The 18,948-nt window shown below is 36.9% G+C and overlaps 2 protein-coding genes across 2 annotated transcripts in view; both read left to right on the top strand.

Moving 5' to 3' along the window:
* Positions 1–14,251, top strand: part of InR-2 (insulin-like receptor-like) — a 192,928-nt gene extending 178,677 nt beyond the window's left edge. Inside the window, exon 16 of the mRNA XM_011496108.1 lies at positions 14,212–14,251. Within this exon, the coding sequence (XP_011494410.1) occupies positions 14,212–14,251 (40 nt within the window). The remainder of the gene's footprint in view (positions 1–14,211) is intronic.
* Positions 14,252–14,300: 49 nt separating this feature from the next.
* bbg (PDZ domain-containing protein big bang) overlaps positions 14,301–18,948 on the top strand; it is a 188,965-nt gene continuing 184,317 nt past the window's right edge. Inside the window, 4 exon segments of the mRNA XM_011496106.1 lie at positions 14,301–14,627; positions 15,804–16,092; positions 17,308–17,528; positions 18,230–18,927. Coding sequence (XP_011494408.1) covers positions 14,301–14,627; positions 15,804–16,092; positions 17,308–17,528; positions 18,230–18,927 — 1,535 coding nt within the window.

The following is an 18,948-nucleotide window of genomic DNA, read 5'->3' as shown; positions in this document are numbered from 1 at the left end:
AATGGCGTGGAGAAGGGGGAAGGGTGGGGGGGGGGGGGGGTGGCGGCCGTAACACTCCGACACTCTGCGCGTCTGTTTCATTCATTTTAACGATCGGTGCTTACGGTACTCGCCTCGGCCTCGGCCTCGCTAGCGAGATGACGCGAAGAAGAAGCCGAGATGAAGGCGTGGAACCCCCACCCCTTGCTCCCCGTCAGCCGCCCGACCGTCGCGCTTTCATGGAGCCGAGGGTCGCGAGGGAAAAGTCTCTCGGCAACTGGGCTGTCGATATCTCGATCCACGTACTCGTGGTACCGCGGTGCTGGCAAAGGGGGCGGGATAGCACGAGGTGGCGGACGAGGGGGTGGCGGAGGAATGGCTGCGCACGCGTGAAAGTCCGGGCACGCTGATGGGAGGGAGGCCCGGCCGAGGCGACCGACCGCCTAATTATTCACCGATGGAGCGTAAAATTAGCCGCGTTCTCACGATTAAAGAGCAGGAGCATTTGAATATTCGTGATACTCGGTATCGGCGGACTTTTCCTTTTCCTTTGTCGATGATAATACTTGCGTATTATTATGGCGCCCGAGCCGGCATCGCGCGCTCACTCGGTTGCGCTTAAGCTCAATGCCGCCATCGATTTGTTAAATGTTACATCGTCGCTTTTAACGTAGGGATAAAGATGGTTGTTAACGCGTATGTGATGAAAACTTGTGGCTTGGAGGTGCGGAGGAGAATGTTGAAAGGAAGGATTAGAGTGTATTGTATCGAATGCTCGAGCAGAGAAATGTTATTTCACACTTTCTTCGATACTTAAATCTTAAATACTTTGAAATTAATGCGCAATCGCGTTTATTTGTGTGCGTGCGCGCGCATGTGTGTGTGCGTGTGTGTGCGTGAATTGCGAGTGAATTCGTTTGTCTATTCGTGATTACACGTGCTCTCGTGCAAATTACTATTCAACTATGGCATTGTGAAGGCGAGAATAATATTTGATTTATATAGATTTCCACCGCATAATGGTCCAATGGACGTTTGAACATAATGTTGTAATTGTGGGGATGGGAATATTCTTTTCATAAGTAATTTTATTTTATAAACGTATAAAAAAATATTGTCCTCGGGCAGCTTTGCCTATTAACTATTAGTGCATACGATTGTCTCTATTAGCAATAACGGTTTATGTTTTTGTTAAGATGACTATTAGAAGACAGTTGTGCCAGAACATTGGAAAATATTATTTACATATTTATATCAATTAATACTAGCTAAAATAATTTATTTAGTTATGTGTAATAAATACATAGTTGATTGCGCGGAAGCAAATTGTTTTGCTATCAAGCGCCAAAGATCCATCAAAGATTAATGTAAATTTTTGTAGGTAATATATCACTGCATATATAATTGCAGTGTTTGGAATTTATTTATTTTACTGTCATGTTACGTTAAGAGTTTTATTATCTGTGACAGTTATCGGAAAGAGATTTTATAAATAACCAACAAAATTGTTGGAATAAATTAAATTGGCTCTGCGAGAATAAGATTTACACGTTTGTTCTTTATAATAATCGAAAATGTGTCAATGGTGAAATTCGAGGTGTTCCGTTTTCTTTAAAAGTGAAAGCTCTTTATTATTTTTCCTTCCGAGATAAGCACGTATAATGAAATTTTATATATAAACATTATTATTATTATTAATATTATTATTATTATTATTATTATTTCATTCGATTTGCTTTTATATATTTATATAATTTATGACTTACGGCAAACCTTCATTTATATTGAATGATTTTATAAATTGTATGTGATGTGGAAGAAATAAACTTAAATTATTTTTCTTATTACATTAATTTCTTATTACTTTAAGTAATTAAAATACTATTTATAAATTTATGAAATTAATTAAATAATGTGCATATGAGAATGTTTTTTTAATCACGAAGATTGAATTATAGAAAAAGTAGTTTATGAAATCGTAAATTCAAATGATGTCAAATTAAAAGTCTGTGCAGCTTTAATAGTAGTAATTTTAGTGACTTAATTATAAGTTTTGACGTATACATTTGATGGGGGCAAACGTTAATCTTTGAACGAGAGAAAAAGAGTAATTAAGGCTTTGGTCTATCTTATATAGATAAAATAAACACCTCGTGGTATTTAGTAATCTTTTAATAGGTTTTTTTTCTTTTTCTATTTAATATTATGGAAGCATTTTCATTTGTCTTTTCAGATTTAAAAAATATTAAATTTTCATAAATCAATCATTTATGGCATTGACCATTAAAACTTCGATAAAATTATAATCTTCTTTTATTAAGCAGTGCTGAATATAAACATGAATTTGAAAAATTAAACATATTTTATGCTTATTTCTATTCACATAGCATGCAGTTTCTTTATAAAAATATAAGTTGAATTTATTATAGAAGAATATAATTAAATACTCATTAAGAATATATATTTTGTTCAATGTTCAAATCTCTATTTAAATTGGCTTATAATTAATGATTGAATTCCGAATAGCAGTGGAGAATAAAGAAAATGGTTAATAATACAAAATACAATATAATGTTGGAAAATTTAAATTTAAACTATTACAAAAAATACATTATACTTATTATTAATAATACGTTAGCTAATAATTACAATCTAATTATCAAACTAGCCAAAGAATAACAGACAATTGAAATTTATTTTAATTCTAATGAACTTACCTACGCTGAATTTTAAATAATCTTAAAACGCAGCTGTGTATTCAAAGTAAATAATTGATTATTGTTTTATAATGTCATAATACTATAGAATGTCATCGTATCAGTTATTTCATTAAAATGCATTAATAAATAGGTTACACAAAGTACATGACAATTCATTACTCAAAATAATTCGAGGAGCGTTGACTTAATATTACTTTTCTAATTATGTGGATATTTTTTAAGCGTATTTTATGGCATGACATCTTCTAATTATTTTATTTTATTTACATTTAATTATTATGTAACGAGCACCTACGGATATAATAAATTGCTGCTGACTCTCAGAATTTTTCAAAATAAGTTCCTGCAATAGTAGTATGAAGTAATAGTTTATATTATAAATTTATCTATATTTTCCGATTTTAATTAAGAAAAACTTGCAAATCAATGAAAATCATATGATAAATAAATAGTAATTTAGTGAAAATAAGCAACTATTTAATTCGATGATCATTTGATCGAATCTGATTTTATAATACTTTTGAAGCGCGCGCGCGCGCGCGTTTATATTTATACTTTAAGTAATTAATTTTGATTTAATTTGATTCTATGTAAAAATAAATATATGTAGTATCTCAAATATCAGAAATCTTGTTTGATCTATTTTTAGGTTTTCCGATTGATAAAAAGTAAGAGTAACCTGTATTAAACGTTAGTTTTGAAAAATTCTTTTCCTAGGGAAGTGTTGTTTTTGTTTTTGTTTTTTTTTTGTTTTTTTTTTTTTTTATTGAGAAAATTGATATTTATGATACGTGATTCGCGTCTTATAAAGTTATAGTATTTCAAATGAGTTACATTTCTTTTCTTAAGCTTATTGTTTTTGTATTTTACATGAAAATTTTTAATTAGATTTGATGTTGGCATAGTTTTTTTTATATATTGATAACGTTTAAACATTTATATATATTTTTTATTATATTCAGAAGTTTTTGACAAAAATTTGTTTTAACCAGAAAACGATAATATAGTCTAGTAGTGAGAAAAAGTGATAAATAGATAGATAAATAGATATATTATGTTTCTCAAACGTTCTCTCTCCTTCTCAATCTATGCATGTGTAGGGGCGAGGGAGAGGAAGGATTGAAAAAGGAGGGTAAGGAGCATACAAGAGACGGTATTTATTCATCTCTTCGGTTCGCAATATGGAGTTGCATTTACACCCTGGAATATTGTGCATGGCTCAACAGAGATAAATATAGTGCGGGTGTGAGAGAGGAAAAGAGAAAGGTAGAGGATGTACCGAGCGCTTCTTGGTAAGAGATAGAGGGGCCCGGGAGGGGAAGACAGGCGCGCAGCAACAAGTGAAGAAACGCAGTTATACGGCTGAGAAAATGAGACGAATGGACGATAGCGTCAAGCGAAGCTTATACGCGTTGATGCTGTTTATTTTAGTTAGTATCAAACTAAAAGTCTTACAAGATTGCGAGAGATAATGGCGGAGTTTGGAGTACTGGATGGAGTACACGATGGAGTACACGATGGCAAATGCGTATACTTTGAGTACTGAATAGTTAAGTGCGAAGCCCTTATAGCTCGTTGATTGTTGCAAATATATTGTTGCAGATATTGTTTGAATTAAAAGAAATTTAATCTATAATGATATAGTTTGTGTATTTTTTCTTCCTCAACTTTTAAACGAAAGCGAGAAGATTTCGATGAGATTACACGATGAAATAGTTTATGAGATTTTCAACAAAATTCTAAACGTATAAAATATAATGTAATAATGTATGTAAAGTGGATATTATATTGATAATACATTAATTGTTTAGTTTCATAGTTTAAAATGATATGTAGAAGAGAATTTTGAATTCATAGTCTTACGGCTTTAAACAAAAAATTATAAATATTATACTAATCAATAAAAGACGTAATAAATTGCATAATTATTTTATATATCATTTCACGTTACAAGGTTAGGATGAAAAGAAATCTTTATTGGTTTTATTAAGAAATAAGATATATTAATTTCGATAATAGCTTTTTGAGATAAGTAGGATGCAACTATTTATAAAATAATATCGCGGAGTTTGTTCATATTTCGCGTGAATAATGTTTATCGATATAAAATTACAGCTATAAATTTACTGTAATTTAAAGTATTCTTAAGTAGAAAAAGCTGTTGGTGTATGTAAAAATGATTGTTTGTTGTAAAAATTATCATGATAAATTTAGCATAGACTTTCATTGGGATAAAAGTCTAAAAAATTACGGAACATCGTTCAACTTAACCGTTAACCTTATGTTGTACTTACTTTTTATACTAAAAATCTTGATATGAAATTTTTTTAAGATAAAAACCCTATACCGAGTATATATATGTATATATATATATATATATATATATAATTATTACACTTTTTTCTCAAATCTTTTCTCGAAGAATGAAGTTAGTAGGTCAATAATTCATATTTTATTTCTGCATCAAGTGTAACGATGTTAATAAAATAAAATTGACTACAGCCGCAAATTAGTACTCGATGTATTAAAAATGTAATGCACTTAAATTACAATGAAGTAATGTTTTCTTTCAATACAATGTACATATTAACGAATATGTTCGCTAAGTAATCCTAATTATTGTAATTGGGATCACGTATAATATTATAGCGACATTAAGTTGATGGATATTCATAATATTAATACGTATGTTTAAAACTTAACATATTTACATACATTGTCGAGAATTTTACTAATGATGGATCCTTAGTGTAATAAAAATTATGGCTGTTGTAAATAACTAATATTTATTATGTAGTACAAATAAGTTTGAATAGTAGAAAAAACTTTCGCACATTTTTGTTCACTATATACGTCATGTTTGTATGAGAATAACGAGTTGTAGAGCAACGATTTCTTTGAATACTTTGTGCTTGTAAAAGCCACTTTTATAAAAGTGTTACGGACAAAAGGAAAGAGCCGGATAAAAAGAAGCCAAGCTTTAGTCGGCCGCGAATCGAAGCTGAATCTTCCATTTTTGCAATGAAAGCCATTCTTCGAACTAATCTTTCTTACTTACACCTATGCACGCTTTCATTCTTTATTCAAATTATCCTCATATATATTTTTGAGTAGCATGAAATCGTCACTCACTCTACATTCTCTACGTGACGATATTATACGTCGTAAAAATGTGTTTAGTCCATACTTAGAATTTTAAAGAGATCCCAGGCTTATACATATACGTGTAGTGAGAGTGCGCTTGTGCGTTTGTGTGCACGCGGGCGCTCGCGATTGAGCGATGGCCGGGGGAGGGGTAGGGGTCGGGAGACTGCTGGGAGGAAAGGACGGCGAGTGACTGTACGAGCACTGGAAACTGTGTCAGGATACGTCACGCCGATGATATAGACGACGGAGCATCGAATTGTTTTTCCCTTCATCTTCCTCGAATAGGTGACGAGCCCCGTGGTATCTTTCGACTTACGTCCGTTAATTAATTCGTGGATCGTAGAGCGCTGCTGGTGGTTTTTTTGCTTTTTGCGGGGGCCGATGGATAGATAGAGTGGAACGAGTTGGGTCGTGACTTTCTATGGAGTTTGAAAAGCGCGCGGTATGGGATGCGGTGCTCCCGACCATTTCGATCTTCTTGGATTCCTAGGTACTGTCGTTTAATGGGTCATGCCGTGACCTTTTGGAGGCTATAAGCACTCGAGATCTCGCAGTGCAGTCGAACTTTTCGAGCGCTACGACAGTTTGCCTTTATTTTTCTATGGATTTTTAAATGCTTTCTTAGAGCAATAATGAAATACCGTAATGTTGTAACTGTAAATTCAATGTATATGCCGTGTGTACATATGTGGCATTAACGATTGTCGTGTAATTTACAATTCTCTTAATGAATCGTTTATGAAGTTGGACATTTATTTAATGCTATTAATGCTGGGCTATATCGACAAAAAAATTTTCCTCCACGGATTAATAATAACAAGTTGAAAATTGTCTGCTGCTTTTCGGCAATTTATACTGCCAATTTGTATTGAGAAATAACATTTTGTCGGCTACGCGTTATCGTCAAGAAGAAAGCTCGAGTAGCTTCATCGAGTGAGTGGTCTATCTAATATTGTTAAAATTAAAAACACTGTTTGGTATAAAGCATCTATCAACTTAATTGAGTATTTAATTTTATCTGATGAATGTCGTATATCGAATAAGCGTCGTAAATATATAAAGTTTCTACGTAGATAGATGTGGAATTTTTCGTACATTAAGGCGTAATGTCTGTTAAACCCATTCAAAGTCAAAATGAAAGCGAAATAATTACACGATAATTTAAAAAATATATTTTAAACGGTTTATTAAAAAAAAAAATACATAAATAAATAAATAGATTATTCTTAGTAAGATTTATAAAATTCGCGTCATTCATAAGATTATATATGTCATACTTGACGGTCAGTCTTATGATATTCGAGCTTGCAATGTGCAATGGACCGTCAGTAAAAATCATTTGTCTAAATTATTGTTGTGCAAAATCTCGGGTAAATTTTTTCAAAATCCATCATAAATGATGTAATTATCTATTGTAATATTGACTGAATAATAATGGAACAAGGTATTTCAAACGTTCTTATCGAGTGCATAGATTGCAAAAGTTTGCTTTTGAATTTACGATTGTCCTAAGAAATCCAAGTAATTTATATCAGTTTTATGCAGTCATTTTATAATTAAGGTATCCGTGCTAATACTGCTAAATAATAATTGTATAAAATATCTGAATAATTTCTTTATAATTAAATGAAAAGAAATAGGCTTTACAGTAATGAATACCTGGAAAGAACATTATTTAATATTATAGGGTAAGGAAATAATACGATCAGAACATAAAAAAAGAAAATAACACACACATACTACTAATATTTATGATTACATGTAAATGTTAATAATCGAAGTTGAAAAAACAACATCTTTTAATTTTAATGCCGTTACGTTAAAGCAACAACAACAACAACAACAACAACAACAACAACAACAACAACAAAATGCTTAGTACCGTGGAAGGAAATGCGAAATATACATTTAAAGATCTTAAAAAGTGATGTAATTAGAATGTAAGATTTGGCCTTGAAGGCTTAGAAAGACAGATACATTATTAAAACAAAAACAAAAAAACCAAACAAACAAACAAACAAACAAACAAACAAGCAAACATCAATTAATTATCTTCGATATTTGCTGTCTGCCATACATACTAATTACTAGAATTTTATCGCTTAAATCATTGCGAAAAAAAAAAACATAAATAAATGGCTGACGTAGTCGCTTTTTACAAGACACTTTTCTTCGTATCCGTTACTTATAATTCGTTAAATTATCATAGTTAATATTTATTCATTAACACTTCAATATGAAAATAGATAAGACCTGTACATCCGAAAGTGGAAGAACGATTGCATGTTACATCGCAGGAGCAAAGAAAATTTAAATAAACGCCATAGTTAAAATTATAAAAATTTTTTTCATTCAATTAATATATCAATGCAAAGTGCGCGCGCGCGCGAATATATCGTCCGCTTGCGCGCCATGATTTATTAAGTCTTAAGTATACCGAAAGAAAATTAAGTCTGTTGTCATTCGAGATATAAATTTTATATGCAAATAAACATATCCCACAGATTTTCTACATAATTTCAACCGCATACGAAGGTATGCGCACACTTGGCTCGGCTCGCATATTTTATTATTCCTTTGGCCTCGCACGCCTGCCACCCAAGCAACTTAAATTATAATGAATTCGCTCATTAGGGTAACGATTTATTTGAAGAAGCTCAAGTAGGATACGCTTCATCCTGCAGCTTAGCCATGATTAACATACTGCGAGATAAATGAAAATCGATGTAGCGTCAAACGCCATGAAGTCGCGAGTGCGATTCTGTCTGGCTCTTATAATAATGCGGGGGCGTGACTCCCTTCCTCGTTTCACAGCGGAGGAAATCGGCTCGGGACCGGTGTCACACGTAAATGCCACACACACACTTATCGCCTTCGCCAATCGAGCTCCGCTGACATGCTTTCATAGTCGATCGAGATTCCTACTTCAGCCGTGCACCCCCCCCCCCAAACCCAGCCCCGATCGTGCCGAGGGAACGCCTTACTGTCCCGGTCATCTCATCGCTCATCTCCGATATTGCCTTTTTCGCCGCACGCGTTCGCTTTTCCGCGATTATTTCCCCGTATTACCTGTATTGCGAGCAGCGGCCGAGTGACTCGATAAATGCAATCTATCTTTTATGAGAAATCAAATTGCCGCGCAAGGTAACGGGTTATTTTCATCTTAGCAACTTCCCAATGCTTTCGATCTTATTTGAAATTTTCGTTTCTCGTTCCTTCGGCTTTCTCTTTTGCTTTATTTATTTATTCTTTTTGTTTCTTTACGAAGAATTTAATCATGGATAGTTATCGCTAGTAATAAAATTACAAATATGAACAAACTCGTTTACGTGAAATTGTTATTACGTTGGAAAGAGGATTTTGATCGTATATTAAGTAGGGTAAATGATTAATTATTGCCATTCCATTTGCATAATATTACTTCTACATTACTTTTTAAGAATTTAGCTAATAAGTATATGAAACGTCGGACAAGAGATTTTCAAACACCACGAACGATACGTGACAATCGAATAACGATTGTTCGATTCTTTTATAATTGTTTTTTATTTTCATTTTATCTCTTATTTTTTCTTAAAGTACATCGTTAGAAAAGTTAGATAAATTTTAGTTTAAGTTGCATTTCCTCGAGTTGAATTCTGCCGAATTCAAAGCACACGACCAATTATTATTAATAATTGTATGGTTTCCATTTTTATCATTAAGCACTCATTGAAAAATATTGACCTTTTTTTTTATAATTGATACAGGCTTATAAAATGTGTGTATCTGTATGTTTTTGTTTTTGTTTTTGTTTTTGTTTTTTTTTTTTTTTTTTTTTTTCATTAGTCTATAATCAGGGTCCGTAAAATATCGAGCGTCAATCATTCGAGTTCTTCTGATTACCGGTATTAGCGTAATTTCGCAAGCCGATATACACATACGGAATATCTCCTTTGGTCTTTTGTGCATTTCTATAAAAAGGATTGGCGGATAATCGAAGAAATAACCCCCGTTCATTGCTTCCGAGCTCGACTCTCGGCTTCACCTCGCCACCCCACACCATCGCCTCGAACGATCTAGTCCACCGTAAATATCAAGAAAATTGATCGAAGTAAGTTGATGGCGCAGGAAGGGCGGGGGACTATCCGTGGAGCTCGCGATGGATAAAGTAGGCCGCAAACATGGCGTACTTGGCAATTGTCGGGCATTCCTCTTATTACGGGGGCGGTTGTGTGCTACAGACCGTTTGTCCCCGCAATAGCGGCGCAAAGTGGACTAGCGATTGCAATCGGAACCTTATTTACGGAGCCACGGAGGTAGCACTAGAATTCGGGACCGAGAAACGCGACCCACTTGCACGCTCCTGACGCGGCTCTCTAGAAAGGAATCTTATAATGTGTGTCGCGGAGACGTCTGCTTGTGTCTTTTAGTGACGCGAGGGCTAGATTACCGTTGACATAATCAGGCATTCCACATCAGTTTAATTTATTAGGATACACGCAGTCTCATTTTAATTGGCATGACGTTCGGTAGGATAATGTTAGTTCGAAAAGCGCGATTTATGTAAATGGCCATACGACATCCGCGATTGTCCCACCACGAAAGCTCACCAGCTAATCATTACAATCATCAGAATGCCGGGGGTGTGAGAGATTCGCCAGCCAAGAGAGCGTGCCAATGGACTCGATAGCTTAGTGAAAGCTCCGGATGTTTACTTTGTGCCGCGGATTCCAGGGGATCGGGCGAGCCTGTACCTTGGAAACTTCGAAACGTTACAATGTCGCTGGCACTCCCACTATCTCACAATCCAACAGCAATCAAATGGACGATGAAATGTCCCAATGTTTACGTATTACAATCAATACCAGCGGTTCGATATCTCGTGCGCGTTCGCTAAAAGTCGAAGTAGCACAACGTGCGAGAGATATATAGGCGTTCGGTTACATAATCACGCCTACTAAGTACTCTCGAGCAAAAACCGTTCGATAAATTCCCTACCGTATAAAGCCAAATAATAATAGGGTCGTATATCACGCGCAAGCAGCTTTCCTCGTAACCGTTGCCGGGTGAAAATTTCGGTGCTTTAATCGCTGACGCGTTAACCTGCTGCCATTCCCATCGAAGCGAATCGGTTCTCCACTAATACTTCTCCCCCGATCGCTGCCGAGCTCCGCTGACACAGTTTCAAGGCCCTTTGCGATCTGCCCGACTGCAGCTTTCCGCTCCCTCTCGCGTCGCTTCCGCCCAATCTTCATTTCTAAACGCTTTCCTGAGCTTGGTATGGCGGTGAGGGGGGGGGGGGACGAAAGGAGGCAGCAGCTTCATTGTTGCGAAGACTTGTTTAGTGCGTACGAGTAGATGCGCGGGGCCTTGAGAAACGAGCTCGTCCAATTAAAATCCATCTCGTAGTTCCCCGTGCGCGGCGACTTTCTTTTCCCGATGCCTCGCGCGCCTCGGCTTCGCACACACTCGATAAACGAGCTTCCGGATTCTCCGTGGCAGACGCGCATCGCAATATCGTGCCGTTATCCGCGCATTTTCCACGAGACCATTTGCACGACAAGGCCCGCGACGCCAGTTGCGATAACTGCAAAGTCAAAGTCGATAGATTTTAGTCGACGATACGTTAAATGACTCGAGCAACATTTTCTGAAAGCTAGCTTATCAAGTTCCCAGGGGAAAAGCAATTTGAGATGAAAGCCGTCCAAGTGCCCTTTATCAATTACTATTCGCTATGCTAAGATTCGTAATATTTGTCCGCGACCTAATAAAGTATTACGCACTCAAACGAGATATTCATAAGCTTGCAACATCCCCGGGAATTTAATTATTGAACACGGGAGTCGTGCAATGTTATTATGTTATTCCGTATTGAATTCTATTATGAAAGTTCTTGGGTTACTTTTTCGCCGACTATTCACGGGCCATAAATTCGCTCCGCCAAGTGCACTTTGAAAAGAGAAAATTCCGCATAGCACGGCACGCGAAATATATTCTTACCAAAATCCGATTTTCAAAACACTGCATCAATCCGAGTAATAACGCATAACGCACACCGCCAAACCTTAACGCTCACCTCTCGCGTTATCTCCTCCTCTCCTCGGCTCCCAGCATTTGCGCCTACACTTACGTTTGTGAATCGTCTTCTTTTAATTTTTACCTTTCGCCTTTCACTAAAAGACATTCTATGTTTTTTTTTTGTTTTTTTTTTTTTTTTTTTTCTGAGAGCCATCTCCGACGCACGTTATCTCTCTCCCTTGTGCTACATAGACGCGCACCTGTTGCCGCACGCACTGCAACATTCCGGGCCAGCGCTGTTACGCCAGACAGGATGAATGAGAACTCTCTCCCCCCTTCAATCCCATCCCCTGCCCTCCCAACGTCGTCCTTGTCGCTGATATCCCATTACCCCCTAGTCCAACTAAGCTACCTTACCATACTCTATCTTGCTCTCTCTCTCTCTCTCTCTCTCATTCTCTCTCTCTCTCTCTCTCTCTCTCTCTGTCTCCGTATCATGGCAATTGCAGGACTTATTGATAGGTTTATAATTGAATGAAGAAGGAGAAGAAGAAGAAGAAGAAGAAGAAGAAGAAGAAGAGAGAGGAAAGCATGTCGTTGGAGAAAATAACGAGGCGGCTGGGGGTGTTTGCGCCGTGGCGGCGAGGATCCTCGTCTTGAGAAAAATTCGCTGGATGAAAATGTAGGCGACACTAGTCGATACGAAGAGGGAGACGGAGCACGCGCTCTTCTGCGTCGCTTTATTTTCCTGTACTCGACAAAGCAATTAAACGGCTACTTTATATGGTTGTTCGGGAAGTTTTAATGTTCTTTTTTTTTCACTATCGATACTGGCCGACTGTATGGCTGTCGATTGTATTGGTTTCCAAATACAAACTAGAGTTTGGAAAATATGCCGATCGATACATCGCAATTACCTTAATCATGCGGTGTTCAAACTCACCACCAGAGGATTATGTTATCGTTTAATTTGTCCTACGCGTACCTTCCAGCACATGCACTCGAAGAAGAGCGAATACTTTGATACTTCCAGGTGCGTGGCTCTTCAAATAATTTACTACGTATGGAATTTTTAGAGATTTGTTCTTCATAGCTTTCGCTAAATGTTTCAAGATTCTTATTATCTTGTTCTCCTTTTTTTTTCCTCGATGATGATTAACAATGAAATTTTGCACAGCAAATTCGAGGAGATAATTTTGGGAGATAATAAGGAGTTTACGTCTGACTTAAACATTTGTCAACAATAACAACAACAACAACATCAACAACAACAATACTAATAATACGGTAATCTCATGGCAGCCGTATAAGATCGATAAGTAACGCTCGTTTGTATTGAAATAACGTGTACAGCAAGCGAAGATAAATATAAAGAGAATTTTAGTCAAGTAATGTACCAGCTTCTCACATAAATTATAAAAGCTCGAGTAATTAAAATCCCAATTACTTTTCATAAGGCACTTTTTACGGATAAAAATAACTCGTTTTTACGTCGCATAGGCTAGTATTTACAAATCAATTTAATTTTAATATATGATACGGAATCGTATTTTTTTCAACTCAATAAAATTGAAAACCAGTCATTTTGCAATAGCAATATACGTGTAAAATTGAAACTTGCTCGACCACATTCTTAAAATAATATCAACACATTTACAGTTTCGACTTGTAAATGTAATTTAACTGTTAAAGATGATTTGAACAAAATTATTGCTTGGACAAGATCAAAAAACTACATATAAAATGCCCAAAAGATGTCGCTCGTAGTGAATCTACAGAGCATCGAATGTATTATAAAATTTATTAATACTAATTATTTTTATATTATACGTAAATATAGTATACGGAGAGGCTCTGAGAGATTATGCATAGCAATGGTTGGCAAAAGCGTGATAAAAGAGATAAATCCAGGCAATGTCCGTAACATATTGATAATATAAATGCATTAGACGTCTAGAAATCAGTAGTGAAGACGAGGTATATTAATAATTTTTTGTCATTAAAATGCATAAAGCAAGTGTTTAATAAGGATGACGGGTGGATTAGGGGATATGGGCTGGCATTATAAATAAAGGCCAGGGTCCTTGTTAAATATAGAGGGTTTAGCATATGTTTGTGTAAAAGAAAACTCCAAAGCTCGTTATAGAACGAAGCGAGGCTATAAAGAAGCCTGCAACGAGTAAATATCCCCGACGAATTTAGCAGAGTTTGGAGAGTGTCATGGCCATCTGGATGACAGCCGAATTGTGTGTGTGTGTGGGGGGGGGGGTGCCAAGCCTCTTCTTCCCTGGCGCGTATTTTTTGACCATCCTCGGCACCGGTCATTCATCCAAAATCTTCAATTGAATTTATTATGTCGTTGCAGATCCCGACAGCGAGTAGCGAGAGGTGCGATGCTCGACTGAATTAGTCGCCGAGGCTGGCAGAGACGTCATCACAGCGCAGGGCACGGCGATGGAAGCGCAGGAGGGGACTCGCGAGAGGTCCGAGGAATTTGTGACGGTGGTGAACGTTGCTCCCGTGGCCGAGAGCTTCGTCACCGTCCTGTCGATCGGCAATGGCAAGCCCGCGGGAGAGGATAGCGGATCCGATCCCGCCCACCCTGAAGAGGAGGTCGAGGTGTATCGTCTGCCGGGCGAGAGACTCGGCTTCGGTCTCAAGTTCGACGGCGGGAACAAGACGTCGGAGAGGGTGCGCCGTCTCTTCATCCAGAGCTGCGCTGAGCAGAGTCCCGCGAGCAGAGCTTCTTGCTCCTGGGGCAACCTCGGCGAGGGCGACGAGGTGCTGCCTTAACTTCACCCTCGATACTCACTTGTTATTACCCGAATAGTCGATTTTCGTTCCTACGCGATTAAGGATTCCGGTCGTTGATGGCGCACCGATTACGTTACGTCATTGGCTCTCGGCATACTCATCCCCCGCGATTTGAATATCATTTTTCAAGCTACATTGGCTTTATGAAAAAATATCCAACTAACGCATCAACTCGACAGTAATAGGCTCAAAGAAAGTAAACTTTGAATTAATGAATTACGATTGTTCATACCCATTGGGTATTGAGGATACCTTTGCAGTTCGTTAATGTTGCTGAATTACTAAATTCTAAACGCGCAAGTGCTTGCAACGTTTTTCCTCTGAGTTTCTTTCTTCTTTTTTGTTTTTTATTTTGTATTTCTGTTGTGTTTTTTAATTTATCGTCTCAGTATACTAAATATTAAAAGTGAAAATATTTAAATTGCCAGGATAGATGAGTGTATTATTATTATTTCTCAATGTAATGTCCCTTCTGTAGGTAAGTAATGGAGCTAACGATTTACAAATTCGTGATTAACGACTGTATTATAACGGTAAAGAAGGTTTCAAATATTAGATTTTCAACTCTTTTTTGCCATTTCGTTTTATGCCATACGAGCGAAAACTTATAAGCATAAATAATTATACTTAGGAATATCGTAGAGTTTTTAAATACTTTATAGCATACTTTTGAATTTGTCAATATTTTTTTCTTCTTCTTCAACGAATCGCAGTTTCGAGTAGATACGAGCTTAGATCCGATGGAAAAAATATTTGCTAATATTAAACTAAATTAGGTAATTAATTATTAATATTTTAAGAAGAATAAAAATTTTGTTGGTATGCGTGTTGGAAACAGATAGGAAACGACTATTTTACCAAACCTGTAAACTGTACATAACCGTCATATTTCAACTAAGATCGATGCTTCTTATGGAATGATTGCAAAATACACGCAAATGGTATCTTCATTTCCTTTCAATATTCAATCGAATACTCCCTAGTGTCCTTGTAATTGTAATTAATATTAGCAAATTTGTTCGAAAATACCTGAAGCTACAAGTAGCATTGGTCCCTTCGTATTCGCGATCCATCACACCTTCGATTATAAAATGCGCGAATCAGGAATGATCGAAGTTTATGTAAGTCTCGGTGATGATGCAGGTGCTGTCGGTCGACGGGGTGCCGGTCTCGCAGATGACGCGCCTCGACTGCGTGCGACGGCTAAAGGAGTCGCAGCTCGTGATAAAGCTGTCGGTGCGCTGTCGGGGTGCGCTCAGGCCCGAGGTTGTCAGCGCGGAACGCAAACCCGGGAGCCAGTTGCAGGGACAGGGATACGCCAAGAGTCCGCCGGAGTTACCAACGGCACCGCCACCCGTGCCACCCAGGAAGTCGAGATTGTCCGCTCAGACGACGAGTAATCGCGGCTCCGCTGACGGCGAGGCCAGTCCAGGTTATATCAACAATTTATTTTTCTGCATTTCCGTATATATAATTTTGGCATAATTGAGCGCTCGAGTCGTTAATTTTATATTCATACGTACCCGAGCTTTCCTGCTGGTGGGTAAAGCTTAATTAACCTTTCGTTTTAGAAAGTACGGCAAAAACGACTGAAGGTAGCTAAACGCCCTGTCGACACGCTTTAGTACAAATTGAAAATTATATTAATAATTGTGGCGTTTAATACACAACACTTTATGTAGGCCTTTGTGTTACGGTCTTATATTTCGTATTAATTGAACTTGCACATTTTTCCACTCTATAAATGATGATGTGGAGGATATGTTACAATAGATACAATAATCAAAATAAAATGTATTACACTGTGAAGTGTGCGCGTTAACCATTAAATTAACCATATTATGTTAAAGTAAGAGAAATATATTATTCGTGTGGTTTTTATTATAAACATTTTACTGATTATTAAAAAAAGTTTATATTTATTTATTTATTACAAATAAATCATTGATTTGTAACTTATTTATTTTTTATTTTTATTTTTAAACTACGTTTAATATAATTTGTCAGTCATATATTATGTATTGATTATACTACTAATTTTTAAATATTTCTACTCCTAACGTAAATGAAAATTATTTCGAGGACTCCATTGTAATCCGAGTATTAAAAGCAAATAAAGACGTTAGTTCTGCTTTGAAACCATAACTTACTCAATATTAATTATATAATGACAGCCATTTAATTAACATAGGTTTTATGATTTTATCATTAAATTTTTATGTACTATGTAGTTAATAAGTACGTGGTGTATGTAATTCAATATCTAATGATTAATTGAAATGTAAAAATTATAACTCAAAATAATTTAATCGATTAACAATTATTAATATTATTTTATATTTGTAATGTAAAATTATACACAATTATTAGTAATTGTATTTTAAAAAGCTAATATCGATATTCTTTTTAAAAAAAATTTTCTTAATTAATAAGTGCAATAGCACATGGTATTATTTATGTAACTGTCTTAATTATTTTTCTTTCTTTCTTTTATGAAAATTAAAACGTCAAAGAATAGCGAAATTGAATAAATTTCAAACGTTCATGGCCGTTTTGCAAATTTAATGAAACTTAAGGTAGTTTGCACGAAAGATGCCATAACGTTTAGCTGGATACAATTATACTCATTGCATATAATTGCTTGTAGGAATTAAAAAAGCATGGGATAGTCCAAAATCGGTGGGATCATCACAAAGTGGCTCACCACAGTCACAAGGAAGTTTTCGCAGTGCAGCGAGTAGCATTAGGTCAAGTAATTACGACAGTTGCTCGTCTTCATCGGCGAAATGTTATTCCGAGTCGAAAACTGGCAGCCCTAAAGTCTCATTGAAACCTCACATATCTCCAGTAATTAATAAGACAAAGCAGGTATATCTTTAAAAATATTAATAACCTTATCATGCCTTATCGTACAATCGTTTCGTTTTTATAAGCAGTCATTGAACTAAATGAATAATAAACTCAAAGCGTGTCGTTATTAATTTATTATTTATATTATCAGTCCTTAATATCTAGGAACGAAAGAAAAGAAATCAACTTTAATAGGAATTAAATTAATGCAATATAGTCGTATACTGGCATATAAATAACTATTAAACATATTGATAAGAAGTAGCTATTATTCGTTACGAATAATTTTTTATTTTATAGTTATTTAAACGGACACTAAGAATTTAACATTTCTAATACTGCAGATATGCTTCAAACGAAGCAGAGTTATTCCTTTTTCATTATTATTTGAAAAACGTACGATTAAAAGTCAAGTTTTCCGGATCATTTAAACCCAATTACAATATATTACGATCTCCTCAATGAATCATTGTTTAACGAAAAAGTAATAAGCCAATCTACGCTATACCATAACAATGCCTTATGGTCTCTTCGTAAGCAAACCAAGAGACAACAAGACCATCGTAACCAACCTCTTACTCACGTAAGCATGTTTCTTACACCCCCCCACCCCCTAGAACTCCCAATATATCTTAGTCTCCTTCTTACGACCATAATTCCAATTACCCAAGACTTACCGTTACGTCTAGCACACACTCATAACGCAGGAACTTTTGCAGGAACTGCCCCCGGAGGCCCAATCCTATCTGGATGCGCGCTCACAGGATGGCTCGAGTAACCACGGCAGCACCTCCGACGATACCAGCAGCTCTCTCTCGACCGTCATCGAACGTTTCTCAAGCTCCGATCGTTTTTCCATGACCTCGACCTTTTCGACCGCCGCGGAGCAATCGTCTCATCCACATGGTCCACTCGACGATAACCAAGCCAATAGCGACATTCTGCTGGACAGCGGTATCGTCGGCCTCAGCAATCCGGACTTCCTGCTCAGCCGTCTCGCCAATTCCGAGGCGCGAACTTTCGTCGAGTCCCGGGGCGACGTCGAGCTCATAACAGCCGTTGTCGCGCCCAATACCGTCGTAATCGAAGAAACACCAACGCTTCAGCCACCCCTTAGTTTCCAAGATGCTCCCCTCAGCTACGGCCACGAGCCACGTCCAGGGATTTTTTACTCAGCCGATCTAGCCGCGGACTCGAAGACCCACTTCCGACCCATAAAGGACGACGCCGAGCTCGTGGAGAAGGTGTTCAACGGCGCAGCGAAGGAAGCCCCACCACTGCCGACGAGGAATCACGTGAATAGAATAGCGATCAATCAGCAGTGGCATCAGGCCCACGCGGACAATTCGGATAATCGAATGCCGGTCTTACCGCCGAAGCCCATGCCCAGAAAGGAACTGAAATCCAAGAGAAAAAGGCCCCCCCCACCCCCACCCCC

The sequence above is a fragment of the Ceratosolen solmsi genome, unplaced genomic scaffold, assembly GCF_000503995.2.
Source record: "Ceratosolen solmsi marchali unplaced genomic scaffold, CerSol_1.0 scaffold11, whole genome shotgun sequence".
Taxonomy (NCBI): Eukaryota; Metazoa; Arthropoda; class Insecta; order Hymenoptera; family Agaonidae; genus Ceratosolen; species Ceratosolen solmsi.
The sequence above is the reverse complement of the archived record's forward strand: the minus strand, read 5'-3'. Positions and strand labels throughout refer to the sequence as shown.